The sequence below is a fragment of the Orycteropus afer genome, unplaced genomic scaffold (genome assembly GCF_000298275.1).
Source record: "Orycteropus afer afer isolate SDZICR_OR568_19922 unplaced genomic scaffold, OryAfe1.0 scaffold00027, whole genome shotgun sequence".
Lineage (NCBI taxonomy): Eukaryota > Metazoa > Chordata > Mammalia > Tubulidentata > Orycteropodidae > Orycteropus > Orycteropus afer.
This window is the reverse complement of record NW_006921614.1, coordinates 13,046,275-13,064,388: the sequence shown is the minus strand read 5'-3', so window position 1 is coordinate 13,064,388 and position 18,114 is coordinate 13,046,275. Positions and strand designations below refer to the sequence as shown.

The 18,114-nt window shown below is 40.5% G+C and overlaps 1 protein-coding gene across 1 annotated transcript in view; it reads left to right on the top strand.

Moving 5' to 3' along the window:
• Positions 1-12,251: 12,251 nt before the first annotated feature.
• LOC103192414 (ribosyldihydronicotinamide dehydrogenase [quinone]) overlaps positions 12,252-18,114 on the top strand; it is a 37,010-nt gene continuing 31,147 nt past the window's right edge. The window contains exons 1-2 of the mRNA XM_007935390.1: positions 12,252-12,333; positions 13,252-13,416. Of these exons, the coding sequence (XP_007933581.1) occupies positions 12,252-12,333; positions 13,252-13,416 (247 nt within the window). The remainder of the gene's footprint in view (positions 12,334-13,251; positions 13,417-18,114) is intronic.

The following is an 18,114-nucleotide window of genomic DNA, read 5'->3' as shown; positions in this document are numbered from 1 at the left end:
AGATAAATTTCTCTCTCTCTCTCTTTCTCTCTCTATAAATATATATATATATATACTTTGCTGGTTTTTGTGTTTCTCTAGAGAACCCAATCCAACACAGTTAGCTAGCTACCTAATAGAGCAGGTGCTAGGGTTAGATAAATTCTGTTGTCTAGTATTATAGTTTTAATGATAATAGTCATTATAATTGGGAGCTCTGGTGGCATAGTGCCTAAAGTATTTGACTGCTAACCAGAAGGCTGGCAGTTCAAACCCACCAGTCTCTCCTCGGAAGGAAGGTTGGGCAATCTACTTCTGTAGTTGATACTGCCTCGGAAACACAAGGAGGGGTCGGTGATAATTGACACTATTCAATGTTGAATAAAAGTAACCAGTAATGCCTTGACTCAGAAGAGCAACTTGATGCCCATGCACAGACTGATATATGTAGAGGTAATGCTGTTTGTCGCTCCCGTCGAGTTGGTCCTGACTCATAGCAACCCCCTCCTTTGGTTTCTGAGGCGGTATCACTACGGGAGTAGCTTGCTCAACCTTCCTTCTGAGAAGTGGCTGGTGGGTTTGAACCGCCAGCATTCTGGTTAGCAGTCAAGTGCCTTAGGCACTACACCACCAGAACTGAGGTAATACTGTCTCTAATAAATTAAGAGAACTGAAGTTTAATTCAACCATTCAGAAAATCACTAGGCTTTTTAAACCATTAAATATTCTCCTAATCACCTTCAGAATTTTACAATAGCATGGTGAATAAGTTACTCCTTTGTGGGCAACATGAGACTAGTTCACCCTAAAGATGAGAACTTTCCTGTAGCAAGGTAGAAGTAAAATGCTTGCTAACCTGAATGGCATAAGCAGCGATGGTCTAACCTAAGTCCAATTCTTAAATATTTCAGAGGATGTTTAATAAAATCCATGATCAAGAGGAGGTAATTGTAAAGGAGAAATTCATAAAGCCTTTTGAACCAAAGCTAAATTATTGAATTTCATTCAGTTATTGCTGAATTCGCTGTTTTCTATAGGTCTGCCAACCTAGGAATCTGTTCACATGAAAAGTCAATTTCCCTCTATAAGCTATTATTAGCCAGCTGTGTTAATTACTGGAAGCCATAAAACTAAGAAGTAATCACACTATATATTTCCTTTATATCAAGTCAGGATGTAAAGGAAATATACTTTAAGGGAATCTTGGCACAGGTGTTTTTTGTATAAAGTGAGCCAAAGAAATATTTCTTCATGACAAAGATGTGAAAAAGAGAATTGCTTGGAAGAGTTTAGAGATAGCCTTATCTAAAACTTTCCAGACCCCTTAAAAGTGTTGTTTAACAAGCTGTGTCAGAGAAATGAAATCCTGACACCAAGAGTTTTCACCCACTCCTGAGGTATCTGGTTAAAACTGTAAACCTCCATCAGTAATGTTTTATGATTCCACCTGAAGGCTATTTGAGTGAGAATTAAAAACTCTGTAATTAGTTCCTGAAATAAATCATCGTGATTTCCTATATCCATCTATCCAGTAGAAGCCTATTCTCCACTCCAATCCCTCCTCTTTGTAACCTCAACCAAAGACTAACCAATCAAACCACTGTATTATGATTTTTTGTTCCAAAAATTATCTCTGCTTTTAGCTAGAAATTGTTCGTGGATAACATTAGTTCTCATCTATAGGGGCTTTCCCACACTCAGATGTAAAATTTCTCAGTAAATCCTCTTAATTTCATTTTCATGGAGTGAGTGGGTTTTCTCTCTCTATAACAACTTTTTATTTATTTATTTTTGAATCTTTTTATTGTGGTTTGGATGAAAGTTTAAGAACAAATTAGTTTGCCATTCCACAATTCTTCATGGTTGCTTTCTTTGCCTATTTTTTGTTGTTGTTGTTTTGTTTTTTTACTTTTATTGTGGTGAAAACATACAAAATAAGACATTCACCAACATAACAACTTCCACATTAGCAGCTCAGGGACATTGATGACATTTTTCATGTTGTGTTTCCATTATTGCCATCCTTTTCCAAAATATTCTACTACCATTAGCATAAACTCTATGCCACACAAACAAGAGCTTCTTCCCCTTTCCCCCTCCCACCTACCCCTGGTAACCACTAATGGTCTTTATACACACACACACACACACACACATCCTAGTAACCATCAAAGAATATTTCTTTTTTTGTGAAACCCCTTTCTTGACTTTTTACAATAGTGGTCCCATACAATATTTGTCCTTTTGTGATTGACTAACTTCACTCAGCGTAATGGCCTCTAAGTTCATCCATGTTATGAGATGTTTCGCAGATTTATCATTGTTCTTTAACATTGAGTAGTATTCTGTTATACATAGTTTGTTGATGCATTTCTTCACTAATGGGCATTTAGGTGGTTTCTGATCTTTTTGCTATGCTGAGTAGTGCTGCGATGTACATGGCTGTGCATATATCTGTTTGTGTGAGGTTCTTATTTCTCTAGGATGTATATCTAGTAGTGAGATTGATTGATTAGTCAGTCTCTTTTTTTTCATGGATTTTATTGAAATGTAATTTATGTACAGTGAAATACACAAAACTAAAAGTGACATGGGTCAATGCTTTTTTTTTTTTTCCCCCCAGTGTTCCCTCCCCACCCCTCCCACCTCTGGCAACCAACAAAGAAAGTTTCCCACCATATATAAACCTTTCCTTGACCCTCAACAACAAAGAACTAATACTGTATTTGTTTTTCTGTGATTGACTTATTTCACTCAGCATCATGTCCTCCAAGTTCAGCCATAATATGTCGTGTTTTGCAGGCTCTACATTATTATTTAGGGCTGCATAGTGTGTATGCATAGTGCCTAAGGCACTTGACTGCTAACCAGAAGGCTGGTGGTTCGAACCCACCAGCCACTCCTCGGAAGGAAGGTGGGGCAATCTACTACCATAGTGATACTGCCTCAGCAACCCAAAGAGGGGTCGCTGTGAGTCGGGCCCGAATTGATGGCATATAACAACAATAGTAACTGTGTATGTACCATACTGTGGTCATCCACTTTTCTGTTGATGGGCACATAGGTTGTTTCCATCTTTTTGCTATTGTACATAGTTCTGCACTGGACATGAGTGTGCATGTATCTGTTCCTATCCTGGCTCTAGGATATATACCTAGTAATGGGAATGCTGGGTCAAATGGTATCTCCAATTCCAGTTTTCTAAGGAATCATCATACTGCCTTCCACGGTGGTTGTGTCACTTCACAGTCCCATCAGCAGTATATGAGAGTCCCAACCTCTCCACATCCCTGCCAGCATTTGTTATTTTCTGTCTCGTTGAATCTTGCCATCAGTGCTGGGGTGAGACGGTATCTTGTTGTTTTGATTTGCATCTCTCTGATGGCCAATGATTGTGAGCATCTCTTCATGTATTAGCTGGCCACCTGAATATGAATAGAAGTGTCTATTCATGTCTGCTGCCCATTTTTCAATTGGATTGTTAATTCCATTGCTGTTGAGGTGTTGGAGTTTTCTATAAATCTTAGAGATAAGTCCCTTGCCAGATATGTAATGATCAGCAAGTATGAATATGTTGCTGTCATTTTTGTTATGTGCTTTTTTTGTGGTGTTGATTTCTTTGTTCCATATAATTTTCTATGCTGAGCTTGTTTTGTTTATGGATCGTCCTATCACTTCCTTTGTTGCTGTTGTTTTAGTATTTGCTAAATATTTGTGCTGGTCCTCTTTTTTATTTTGATGTGAAAGTTTATCATTTTTCTTTGAGTCTACCCTGTGATTTATAGTTTTCTTCCCAAGTTTAGAACAGTCCATTCTATCTTGTAGTTATCTTGACTTCCCTACATCTAGAAGTTCTGTAACGACACAGTTTTTTCCCTCTTTTTGGTTTGTAGTTGTCCTCATTTGTCAATTGATGTCTTTGGTTCCACAATCTTGTAGGCTTATTTACTTTGGATACTTACATAGCTGGCTTGGTTTCTGGGTTATATTATCATGTGTGGTAATGTTCAGTTGTTTGCTATTGTTGGTTCTTTGTCCAAAGAACTCCGTTTATCATCTTGTTTAAGGTTAATCTGGTTTTAACAAATTCCCTTAATTTCTGCTTATCTGGAAATGTCCTAATTTCACCATCATATTTGAGGGACAATTTTGCCAGGTACATAATTCTTGGTTGGAAATTTTTCTCTTTCAGTGTTTTATATATACCATCCCATTGTGTTCTTGCCTGCATGATTTCTGCTGAGAAATCCTAGCTTAGTCTTATTGGTTGCCCCTTGTAAGTAACTTTTTGTTTTTCCCATGCTGCTTTCAGGATTCTTTCTTTGTCTTTGGTTTTGGTGAGTTTTATGATGATATGTCTGGGTTATTTTCTTTTGGGGTCTATCCTGTTTGGGGTTCGTTGGACTTCCTGAATGGATATATTTTCATCTTTCATCACACCAGGAAAATTCTCTTCCAACAAATCTTCAACAGTTTTCTCTGTGGTTTTATTTGTCTCTTCCAGTTCTGGAATTCCGATTATATATAGGTTATTCCTTTTTATGGTATCCCACATGTACCTTAGGCTTTCTTCATTTTGTTTTGATCTTTTTTCTGATTTATCCCTTTCCAAAGAAGTATTCAGGTATTTGCCTTCAATCTCACTAATTCTATCTTCCATTGATTCAATTCTGCTCCTTTGCCTGTTCAATCTGTTATCTATTTCTGAAACTTTAGTATTAATCTTCTGGATTTCTGTGTGTTAACTTTGTATTATTTCTAATTTGGTCATTTTGTTCTTATATTGTCTTTTGAAATTGTTCTGGGGTTTTTTCTGTGTTTCAATTCATTGAAAATACCTAAATATAATTCTTTTGATTTCCTTATCAGGGAGTTCCAATGCTGCATCTTTCTCAGGGATGTGTTTTGGGTCTATATCCTGGTTTCTTGTTTCTCCTCCTTTATCTTGCTTCTTTGTGTGAACTGTGATGCTCTGTTGTCTCTGAGGCATTGTGAAGTTTTTGTGTTTATATTAATTGGTGATTGTATGTTGGAGTGACTTGCCTACGATTTTTGTTTTCTTTGTATGTTGTCTACATAAGCAGGGTACTGTGCTGTGCTCCTCTATTCACTAGTTGACAGCACTTATACACTCATCACCTGTCGCCTTTCCTGTTGTCAGCCTCTCATATGTCCCTGCCAACATTGGCAAACAGAGCCTATTCTTAAGTCCCTGGAATCCAAATGAGAATGCTGTCACTTTAAAGTCCAAAATAGCTGCCACTTGTAAAGATTGAAAATGGCTGCACCCTTGGTCACTTTAAATATCCAAACGGGCCACTGCTTATAAACATTCAAAATGGCTACACCCTCAGTCACTTTAAATATCCAAAATGGCTGCTGCATGTAAACAATCAAAATGGCTGTACCCTCCAGACAGCGGGAAATCCACAGCTGAGGTTGTCTCCCTCTTTGCTGTTTCCCTTCCTAGTCATAGGCCACCAGTGCAGTCATGCCTGCAGCCCTTGGTGACCAGGGCTGATCTTTAGGTCAATTCTCAGGTCCCAGCACCATTTGGAAATATTTCAGCTGTTGATCCCGTCAGAGTAGCTGACAGTCCACAGCTCCGACCGTCTCTGTACTCACGGGTTTCGTTCAGGTTTTTCCACTAGTTGGTGCCTAATCTATTGGTATATAGTTCCTTTCAAAGCTCAGGGCTCCAGGATTATCTTCTGTATCTCTGTCAACTGGTTTTTCTTTTCTTTTTTGAAGAGGGTCTGTGTTGCTTGTCTGGCTATTCCTCCATCTTACCAGAAGTCTGAGTCAATCTCTTTTGAGATATAAAAGTGAGTGGAGCTGAGATGGGGAAAGAGAGATGCCAAGTCACGTATAGTTTGCCCAGAAGCAGAAGCCTGACCACACAAAGCATTCAAATTGGGGACTTCCCATCTAGTCCAGTTCCTCTAGCTGTACAGATTAAGAAATTGAGACCCAGGAAGTGAAGCACCCAAAAGAGACAAGGACCTTCCTAGAGCCAGAAGAGAGAGAAAGCTTTCTCCTACAGCTGACATCTTGAATTTGGACTTCTAGCCTCCTAAAGTGTGAGAAAATAAATTTCTACTTGTTAAAGCCACCCATTTGTGTTATTTCTGTTGCAGTAGCACTAGATGACTAAGACAGTGGCCAAATGAGTATATTGATTAGGAACAGGATTCCTCTCACTGCTAGTGATAGAGTGAACATCAATGGCTAAAATAAAATTAGGGGCTTGGTTTCTCATGTAAAAGAGTCTGAAGGTTGGAAATTCAGATGTATCTCACAGCTCTCAGAAAGATCGTGAATCCAGGTGTTCCACCATCCTTAGTACATAGCCTCTGTTCCAGGACAGCAAGATTTGTGGTGAACCTTGGTCCCTGTTCCACAGTCCAAGGAAGTAGGCTAGTGGCAGGGGCCAGAAAGGTATTCCTCCCAGCTAAGTCAACCCCTTTAAGGAAACCCTGCTGAATGATTTCTGCTTATACCTCATTAGCATCATAGCTCAAGGGAGACTGGGCACATTGATGTCCTGAATGAATCAAGATTCTGTTCTTGAGGAAGGAGAGAGTGGATGTTGGGTAGCCAAAGAAGTGGGTTGGCAGAGACTACTACCCGATTTCTAGCCTCTCAGTCACTGTTGTCAGTCAGTTATGTGCCGTCCAGTCAGACCTGACTCATAGACACCCCTCCATGGGTTTCCGAGGCAGTATCACTATGGAAGTAGATTGCCCAAACTTCCTTCTGAGGAATGGCTGGTGGGTTTGAACTGCCAGCCTTCTGGTTAGCAGTTAAGTACCTTTAGGCACTACACTACCAGAGGTCCTCTCAGTCACTAGTCAACTTAAATGAGTGCTAATTGTTTAGAATTTATTAGCGCCCCCCCCCCCCATCAGAGCTGTTAAGTCCCTCTTGGTTTATGGTGGAACCCTACTCTCTCAGCCCCATGCTTTGCATATACTAGCCCTGCTGCTCCTGGGGAGTAGGAGGGTATTGAGTAGGACCTTGGAAGATGCTGATCCAACACCTGCTCCAAAATCCAATGGTGGCCATATATAAGCCCAGTTTCTCTTTGTCAGTGTGTTCTTTTTGTTTTCCTATAAGGACACATGGCTATATGTTATAATCACCATGCAGACCCAACACACATCTTGCAATGCCCTAACTTTAGCACTGAGACACATTCAACCATTTTATCTAGCAATAGATGTGGGTGCCTTGTGTCTGCCAGAATAAAGGCAGTCATTTTGGAGATGTCTGGAGGTCTCCCTCATGCCTTTGAGGTCCTTATGGAGAACAAATATTTCTCTAGAGCCTTAATCTTCTCAGCTATGCTGTGAGGTGGAACTTTGTCCCTAACTTTGTAAATGAAAAGACTGAGGGCTATAGAGGTGAAGACAGCATAGTGGAGCTGGAATTGAGGCCAAGAGCCTCTGACTGGGACGTCTCTAATGTATCCATCAGCACTAGCTCCTGCATCAGGAACTTTTGAGACCCCTGGGTGGGAACCAGGTCTAAACCAGCTCTTTCATTTTCAGATGAGGGAAAATGCCCAATGACAACTAGTAATATCACCCCTGCTCTATTAACCTAACTGAGGAGTTCAGGCTGCAGACTGTGATGGGACAGTTCACTAATACCCCTGCCCTATTTCTAATCATCTGGAGGGAAGAACTTGAGGAGAGGGAAGGAGGGCAAGGGCTGTGTTTCCTTTCTCTGGACCTCTCTTGGTGACTGCTTTCACAGAAGGATCTGAGCCCTTTCAAAATGAAAAGTATGATTTCTCCTCTGCAGCCTGCCTTTCCAGAGGGCTCCTTTCCTGTGTTGAGAAGCCTTCTGACACATTCGCATGTCATCCAGGAAGTGGCAGTGAGACCAGTACATCTGACCTCACCACCTGGGTTTCCACTTCTGCCTATGTTTATTTTCTCTTCTAGGTTGTTGGGCTAACCCAGGAGAGTGGCTTTCTCTGAAAGCCCTGGGCTGCCACACTGAATCCCCTTCTGCCCAGGATCAACAGCTGACCCTCATCTTTGAAGTATTCAGAGTGAAAGAATTCCTATTTCTAGAGAATGGCAGGTAATTGTTAACTATGGTAGAATTAAACCTTTTTTTTTTTTTAATTGTGATTTGAGTGAAAATTTGCAGAGAAATTTGGTTACCCATTCAACAATTTATACACATTTTATTTTGTGACATTGCTTGCAATCCTCACAATGTAACAGCACTCTTCCCATTTCCTTCCTGTGTTTACCATTTCCTTTAGTCCTTCTTTCCTGTCCTTTCCTGCCTTCTTAGTTTTATCCCCAGGCAAGTGATGCCCTTTTGATCTCTTATGGTTGATTGTCCTAATGAGTGGTACCTCCCTGGTATTGTTGTTCACCCTGTAGGCAGCTTTATCCTTTGGCTGAAGGTAGAACCACGGGAGTGAATTCATTCCCAGGCTTGAAGGCTGTCTAAGGGCCATAGTCTCAGGTGGAGTTAAGCTTTTTAAAATTTAAATTGAATTAGAAATTGAATGCATTACTTATTATAAAAAAATCCCAAAGTGAAGTTTTATGTATAACATGAATCACTGTCTGAAATTATCTTGTTTCATCCTTCATTGCAACCCCATCAGAATGTGACTTTCTTGAAAGTGGGGACCATGACCACTTTGTTCTACCTTCAGCCTCTAGAATAATCACTGGGACGTAGTAGCTACTCAGTTAAGTGAATGAGCCCTGGGAGTAACCATGGTAAAAAAAAATTTGGTATCATTCCATCTTTGCTTGTATCTCTGCTCCTGATACACACACACACATACACACACACACATTTCTGCAACTTATTTTCTTCACTCAGCAATATAATATAGAAATTCTTCCATTTCAGAGCATATAAGTCTACTTGTTGTACACATTATAGTGTGGGTTAGGGCTTTTCAACCTGGCACTGTATATGACATTTGGGTAGAATAATTCTTTGTTGTGGGTTCCATCCTGTATATTGTAGGCAGTTGGCCAGCATTCCTGGCCTCTACCCAGTGCATTCAAGTAGCGTCCCACTCTTTCCTTTCCATTTATAACAACCAAAAATATCTCCAGACATTGTCAAAGGTCCTCAGGATGGCAAAATTGCCCCCCCCCTTTGAGAAGTACTGGTGTTGATATTTTATTTTTATTCATTCTCTTGTTAAACTCTCACAGATTTCCTTTATAACAAAAGAATCTGAGGAGTTAAAATGAAAATGCTAATCATTATCTCTTGGAAGTGAACCTTTACACTCACTTGAATGCCCTGAAGCTATTTGTTTACTCAAAGACCTACACTGACAAATTTAAATCAAGACATTAATATTTTAGGAGCTCTGGTGGCATGGTGCCTAATGGCATTTGAGTGCTAACCAGAAGGCTGGTGGTTCAAACCCACCAGCCACTCCTTGGAAGGAAGACTGGGCTATCTACTTCCGTAGTGATACCATTTCAGTAACCCAAGGAGGGGTCGCTGTGAGTCAACTTGACTCAACAGCAGTGAGTTTTGCTTTGTTTTTTTGGTTTAGATGCTACCAGGGCAAATTCAGGCAAATCCTAGCTGCCTGCCCTCCAGAAAAAAAATAAGTACATGATATCATAGTCTTTTAAAAGAGGAAATCCCAGCTCAGAGGCCAATGATGTTAGTGATAAAGCCATACCTGTGAGACCAGATTCTTCTCTGAACCCTTTGTCATGAGCCCACCACCAAAACCTGTGCTGTAGGCCAGAGGCATTATGGAAAATAATGCCTATGGCTAGTAGTGAAATTGTACCCCCATCCAAACATCTGACATCTATCTTTTAGATAATCATAATATCAACTAAAAAATTCAAGTCAAACTTGTTAATCTTTCACTTAACACATTATGGTACTACATGAAAATTACTACCGTACCTTCCTTGCTTTCACTGATGAAAATCTGTCTGTGATGTGCTCAAAGTTATGTTTGTGTTTTTCTTTTTCTTCAGTTTTTCACTTTCTACTCTCAGGAAAACAAGATCACACAGTTTGCCTTGACCTGTAAACCCCCCTAAAAAAACAAACTCACTGCCGTGGAGTTGATTCAGCTCATAGCGACCCCTTGTTGGGTTTCTGAGGTGGTATCTCTGTGAAAGTAGACTGCCCAACCTTCCTTCTGAGGAGTGGCTGGTAGGTTCAAACCACTGGCCTTCTGGACTCTCAAATATGAAGTATTAGTTTGCTGTTGCTGAATGATCTCTCACAGCTGGCAATGGAAACTGGGATGGTAATAGAAACTCTCAGTGGCGTCCCCCTTCAAGTTGCAGCTGTTGCAGATTCACCATGTATCCTCAATGTTTATGCTCACCAGTCCATACTGTGGTTGCCTCATTACTTCCTGGGATTCATAGGAACTCCTGCCTGAGTAGTATTCACCTAGCTGTACCATCCCAAGTCTGATTGCTCAGGTGCCTCAGCCTACACTGCATCAAAGTCACCATTCTGTGTCAGGGCCCACTGTTTATGTACTGTGGCCTTCATTGTGCCTTGTGTCAGCTGTTGGATGACTGTCGGATGTTTCCCAGGCTTTTCTCTGCTGGTAGCTTTCTGGATAAACTCAGGAGATCTGCTACTGGCTTCAGAGCTACCAGCTGGCTGGGTGGAGTTTCCCACCAAGGCTGGCTGGTTCCTGGTGAGTAGTTTGGATGATGGGTGCTTCTTGCTGAGGCTGATGGCTGGGTCCAGAGCCTCCCTTCTCTGTGCTGGAAGAGGGAATGGTACAGGCCCGTCAACCATTTCACCCTGGAGATCCACTGAATCCCCAGATGCGAAGCCACCATATTTTAGTGTACCTGTCAACAGCATAGGCTGTCCAGATGAGAGTGGTGTGGTGGCTTCCCACACTGTTCATCCTGTAGATCTGTTCCCATATCAGAGTCTGTTTAAAATCAACAAGGTGTGTGTCAGGGTTGTAGCTTTTCACCATACTTATTCAATCTGTATGCTGAGCTAATAAACTGAAAACCTGGACTATATGAAGAACATGACATCAGGATTGGAGGAAGACTCATTAACAACTTGCAGTATGCAGATGACACAGCCTTGCTTGCTGAAAGTGAAAATTACTTGAAGCGGTTACCGATAAAGATCAAAGATCATATGAGAAATATGCTCTCAGTAGCAGTCTGCTGAGTTCTTTGCACCCCTTTCCTAGAAAAGTTCAGTCTAGATTTTTGAATGATCTGCATTCAGCATGTCTATCAGTATGGATTATACCTCAACTAAAGAAAACAAAATTCCATACAACATCATGATAAATAAAGAAAAGATTAAAGTTGGCAGGGATTTCATTTTACTGAGATCCACAATCAACTGCTGCCCACGGAAGCAGCTGTCAAGAAATCAGGTGAAATATTGCACTGTGCAAATCTGGAGGATATCTCTTTAAAGTATTAAAAAGCAAAGATGTCACTTTGAAGACTAAAGTGCACAGACCCAAGCCATAGTATTTTCAATAGCCTTGTATGCATGTGAAAGCTGGACAATGAATAAGGAAGACCAAAGAAGAATGGATGCCTTTGAATTGTGGTGTTGGTGAAGAATATTGAAAATACCATGGACTGCTAGAGGAACGAACAAATCTGTCCTGGAAGAAGTGTAGCTGAAATGCTTCTTGTAAGCGAGAATGGCCAAACATCGTCTCACTTACTTTGGTCATGTCAGAAGGGACCAGTCCCTGGAGGAGGATATCATGCTTGGTAAAGAAGAGGGTTAGCAAAAAAAGGGGAAGGCCCTTAACAAGATGGATTGACACAGTGGTTGCAGTGATGGGCTCATACACAGCAGATCTTCTGAGGATGACACAGGACTGGGCAGTATTTCATTCTATTATATATAGAGTCGCTATGAGTTGGATTGACACAATGGCACCTAACAGTGACAGCACCTGCACCTGAGAGATATGGTCTCAGTAGCAGTCTGCTGAGTTCTTTGCACCCCTTTCCCAGAAAAGTTCAGTCTGGATTTTTGAATGATCTGCGTTCAGCATGTCTATCTGTATTTTCTCTAGGATTGCCTGCCCTTGGCCTGGATGTTCATAAATTCCAGTTCAATCCACACCAGTCTCCAAGGATAGCACATTCCTGGGGTTCCTGGGACTCAAGTCTATGCTGTGCACATGCAGTTGTATCTCTTAGGCCTACCAAATCCCTGTACAGGCTGTGACCACCTTGCCACTCCATCTTAGAGCTATTTACTCATTGTCTCTGTCTCAGTCTCTGTCCTCTATGTTGCTCCTGCCCTGCACTCCCTGTTTTGAGGTGCCATCTGCAGTCACACCAAGATGGCCATATTCAGCCAGGCTAGCAGGTAAGGTGAGGATGATATATGAACCTTTGCTCTGCCACTATCTCTATTCTCGTTTTCTTGATACAGGGTTCATTCACTTTGGTTCATCAGCCCTTGAGCTGATGTCAGAATTGTGAAACCATGAGTTGCATCAAGTTTTACTTGTTTTCTTCTAGCATTCTTGTGAAGGGACATGAGCATGTGAGTGTTTTGCCACCATCTTGCCCCTGCCTCAAAGATTTAGTTGCTTATTCTTTTGTTGTTGTTGTTGTTGTTACGTGCTGTCGAGTCAGACCCGACTCATAGTGACCACTCCTTGGGTTTCCAAGGTAATATCACCACAGAAGTAGATTGCCCAACCTTCCTTCCAGGGAATGGCTGGTAGGTTTGAACTGCCAGCTTATTCTTTAGGAGATATAATTTGACTCATTTTATTTTTGTGTATTAGATAACTGGGGTAATGATGAGCTAAGATATAACTGGCTTTTTTAAATGCTCATAATTAGTATATTGTCACCCATTAAAATGATTGTATAACTACCCCTGGAAGAGGCACTCCTTAGATCAATGAACCATGAGACATCAGAAGGGCAGATTTGCACAGGGAGAAAGTTGGGTAGACAGGAATGCATAGATAAGAAGAACACAGGGAAGGGGTTGTCACAGGGAGGAGATGGGAGGAGAGCTGTTTATTGCTGGGATTGTAATTGGTGCCGTGAAACCAAATATGTATGAACTGTTGAGAGTAAAATGAATCTGCTTTGTAAATTTGCACCCAAATCACGATAAAAAATTTAGAGAATAATAATAACAATAAGGTTGGTATTTCTTAGCTTCAGCCTCTGTACTGGACCAAAACATTGGATTTTTGTCTTAGTTTCCATTGAATTTAGACAAAGATGAGTTGCTGTTAAAGAGAAAACATTTCTTCTAATTTAGGTAAGAAGGTGTTGATTGTCTATGCGCACCAAGAACCCAGATCTTTAAATGGATCTCTGAAGAAAGTGGCAGAGGATGAACTATGCAGGCAGGGCTGTACAGTCACTGTGTCTGATTTATATGCCATGGACTTTGAGCCGAGAGCCACGAGGAAAGATATTATTGGTGAGTCATGGGATACTCTATTTTTGACTTTTTTTTAAATTAACAAAAGCTTTGAAAAAAGCTAATATTCGCACATGATATGAAATTCTCAGGCAATGAGTCTATATAGTGCAACTCTTCCCCACTCTTATCTTCATGCCATGTTTCCCTGCCCACATGATAAACAGTGTTAACAGTTTTGTTGTCTTTTTCCAGAGACAATCTCTGCCACACAAGCAATTATGAATGCATTCTTCATTTCTTTCCATTCACATAAAACTGGTAGCATTTCACACATTGTTTTCTTTTTCACTGTTGCAAAGTACACCTATTCCTCATTTATTGACTATCTTATTATCAACATTTTGCATTAATGATTTGCTGTTGTTGTTGTTATGTGCTACCGAGTCAGACCTGACTCATAGCGACCCCTCCTTGGGTTTCTGAGGCAGTATCACTATGGAAGTAGATTGCCCAACCTTCCTTCCGAGGAGTGGCTGGTGGGTTTGAACCGCCAGTCTTCTGGTTAGCAGTCAAGTGCCTTGAGCGCTATGCTACCAGAGCATTAATGATAATAGTAAAAAATCTATCTGACTGTTTTGCAGATTACTGATGTATGTCGGCAATAATGAATGCTGAGGTGCAAGGTGAGAGTAACGCTGTCTGTGAAGGTTAAGGTTCTGTGTAAACTTGGCTGAGCCATGGTTCTCAGTGGTTTGGCAGTTATGAGATAATATTATTTGGCAGTTATGTTATGGTATAATTTGACAGTTATGCAGTGATGAAAACATACTCTATTGTGTGATCTGATGTGATCATCCCCTATTTTCACATAATGCCAATTTTCACATAACGACCTGGTATTTGGGACCTAACCATGTTGGTAAGTGAGGAGTGAGTGTACTCCAGTGTATGGAGGTGTCATTTACATAGCTCCTAAGAAAGGGTATTTTAGGTTGTTTTTGATCTTTCGCTGAAATAAATAATCATGGCTATATGTCTTTTTCTACATATTCACTTATATCTAGAAGTGGAATTGCTGGTCAAAGGTAATGTACATTTTTATTTTTAATGATATCAAATTGCTTTCCATAAATATCGATCGTACTGGTTTAGACTCTGACCAGCAATGTTCAAAAATGCTTATTTCTTCACACTGTCACCAACAATGTTATTAAATTTGTTGATAAGTGCTAGACTTACAGGTGAAAAAATGCACTCCCACTATAGTTAGAGTTGCCTTTCTCTCATACATGACGTTTAGTATCTTTACATATATTTAAAGAATCATTTATATTTTTATTCCTGTGAATGAAAATTCCTCACTCATTTTTTTATTAGATATTGGTCTTTTTTTCTCATTGATTTTAAGAACACTTTATGTATTAAAAAATTAATCTATAGTGTGGGATGTGAATTGCAAATACTTCTTACCAATTTTTAATTTAGAGTTTGCTTTTTTCCCCCCATGCAGTATTTTATTTACTTCTGTTAGGTTGATTTTTTTCAGTGTTTTTCTTTTACCTCTCTGACTTTGGTGTCATATAAACTCTCAGATTATTAGAAAAAAGTTTTATACATCTAGTATTTGACAGATTTAACTTTTTACATTTAGATATTTTATCTATTTCAAATTTATTTTGGTGTATAAAGTGAAGTATGGATCCAATTTTCATTTTTCAAATACCTACCCAATTGTCTTACCATTTATAAAAAATATCCAGCTATGTGTACCTGATTTTAAGTGCTACCATCATTGTGTACTAAATTTCCACACATAAACCAAAAAAAAAAAAAACAAAAAAACAAATTCACTACTGTTGAGTCAGATCTGATTCATAGCGACCCCTCCTTGGATTTCTGAGGTGGTATTGCTGTGGAAGTAGATTGCCCAACCTTCCTTCTGAGGAGTAGCTGGTGGGTTTGAACTGCCAGCCTTCTGGTTAGCAGTCAAATGCCTTAGGCACTACGCCACCAGAGCTCCAATTCGATTGTCTTTTATACTTATTATTTTTGTTTTGATTATCTAATTATGAACCAGTACCACATGGTTTCAATTATTTTGGCAAATAACCTGGTATCTTGTAATATCTTATGTCATTTCTCTTAATTTCTGTATTTGCTTTTCCATAAAACCGTTTGACTCTTTGTCTCAGTTATCTAGTGCTACTACAATAGAAATAACACAGTGGATGATTTTCACAAACAGAAATTTATTCTCTTGCAATTTAGGAGGCTAGAAGTCTGAATTCAGGGCACCAGCTTGAGGGAAAGGCTTTCGCTCTTTGTTAGCTCTGAGGAAGGTCCTTGTCTCCTTTCAGCATCGTAGGCCCAGTGTCCCTTGGAAATCTCTATGTGTCTTGGCATTAACCTTTCTGTGGGTCCGAGAGACTCTCAGCACAGGGAGTCCAGGTCCAAAGGATGTACTCTGCTCCCAGTTCTTCTTTCTTTGTGGTACTGAGGACTCTTTCTCACTGCTTACTTTTCTCTCTCATCTCTTGTAAGATAAGAGGTGATATAGACAGCACCCCAGAGAAATTCCCCTTATACCAGATCAAGACTGTGACCTAAGTAAGGATGTTGCATCCCACCCTGATCCCTTTACAACTGATTGACTGATCACATGAAATTACATCATTATGTAACTGCTAAGCCACTGGAAATCACAGCACAGCTAAGTTGACACATATTTTTTGGAGGATACAATTCAATCCATGACATTCTATTTTCTAGATTAAAAAAGAAACCCATTGGTATTTTTACTGAATTTGTACATGAACTGGGAAAATTGACATTTTTGATACAGATTCCTTCCATCCCAGAGAATGGTATGTTGTAGAGAGAAAACCGACTCAGTCTGTGAAAATGAAATTAAGAGGATTTATTCAGAGATTTCCCATTTGGATGTAGGAAATCACCAGCTCATATAGATGAGTACTGATAACTTCCACTAACAATTTCTAGCTAAAAGCAGGTATACTCTGTGGAAAAAAGAAATTATAATACAGTGGTTTGATTGGTTAGTCTTTGGTTGAGGTCACAAGAAGGATGGGTTGGGGTAGGGAATAGGCTTCTATTGGATGATTGGATATTGGAAATCACAGTGATTTAGTTCAGGAACTAATTACAGAGCTTTTAGACTTCACTCAAATAGGTTTCAGGTGGAATCATAAAACATTACTGATGGAGAGGATTCAAAATGGAGTCTCGCCAGTGAGCAGTATGCTTTTTTTTCCTCTGGCATCTATGGACTTTGAAAACTAGGTACAGTAGCTTGAATTAGGAACTTTGGTGCTCTAAACAGCTCACTGAATCGGAATGCACCAAACACAGAAGAGCAGAATTAGAGGAAAGGCACAGGGAGATTACTTAGGAAAGAGCTACTGCCGGCGGATGGACAGGCACCTGAGAGAGACCATTGGAAACTTTCCTGGGGCAGTCACTGTCTGCCTGGTGAGAGCAGCCACCTGAGATCCCCGAAGTCACTTTATAGCAGCATACCAGCGACCACTACAATATTCCAACGGGCAGTGGCAGAGACCTGCCTCCAGGAGCTGATTTTGTCAGTAATTTGGGTGGTCTGGGTGCAGGCGGGCACGGGCACCACTGCTGAGATTCAGGCGGAGATCTCACTGTTGTGCCAGAAAAGCTAGCTCCCTCCCCTCCCAGTGGATCACAGAGTGGGCTTGGGTCAGAGTGGGAGACACCGTGCTTTTCCTTGCCATGGATGATGGGACCGCAGGTCACTAGCAGGTACTCCCCTGACTCCAAAACAGCTGAAATTGCACACATTTTTGGCGCTGCAGGTGGGCGGTATCACAGACAAACTCCAGAGCCGGCCATTACTGGTCTGGCGGGATTGCGTCAGCACCGCGGGCAGATGGGGCATGGAGAGCAAAGAAACTGCAGCTTAGTGTGGTCTTGAGAATTTTGCCTTGGAGCCGCACTTTGGTGCTGTGGGGCCGCGGAGGCAGGGTCTTTGAGTGTGCCTGAAATTGGTGGAAATTTACGACCCTCTAACAATAGGAATCTTTCCTGAGGTTGAGCCATGGTCTTGCAAATAAACACGTCATCAATAATAGCCTGCTGAAAGCCCTAGAAACTGACCTTAGCAACACCAAACTTCCCTTCTTCTGCTTCCACCTTCTCTGCTAATAACTTCACTCATTCAATAGAAGAAAGCATATTCAACCAATTACCATAAAACCTCCCACTTCGAGCTCTAAACCCTCTTTACGAAGAATAGAAACACATATCCACACTACACACAGTGATTCCACCATCACAAAGAAAACAGCAGAGTGACCCAACACACCTGAATCAATAATAAAATAAAACACACCAGCTTCACCTTTTCAATATATTAAACTATAAAACAAAGACAAAACCAATCAACACATAACCAGCAGCTAGAGACAACCTAAAGTGCTCTACCAGGTTCCAAGGGCTTAAGAAGAGGTTTAGGTATATGGAAAAACCAATCACTAACTTATATGGAAAGGAAAGAGACCTTGGATAAGCAAAGCACTATTGAAGAAGAAGAACAAAGTAGGAGGTGTCACACTGCTGGATCTCAAAACCTACTATACAGCCACAGTAGTCAAAACTGCCTGGTATTGATTTAATGACAGATACATAGACCAATGGAATAGAATTGAGAACCCAGAAATAGATCCATTGACCTATAGTCAGCTGATCTTTGACAAAGGCCCAAAATCC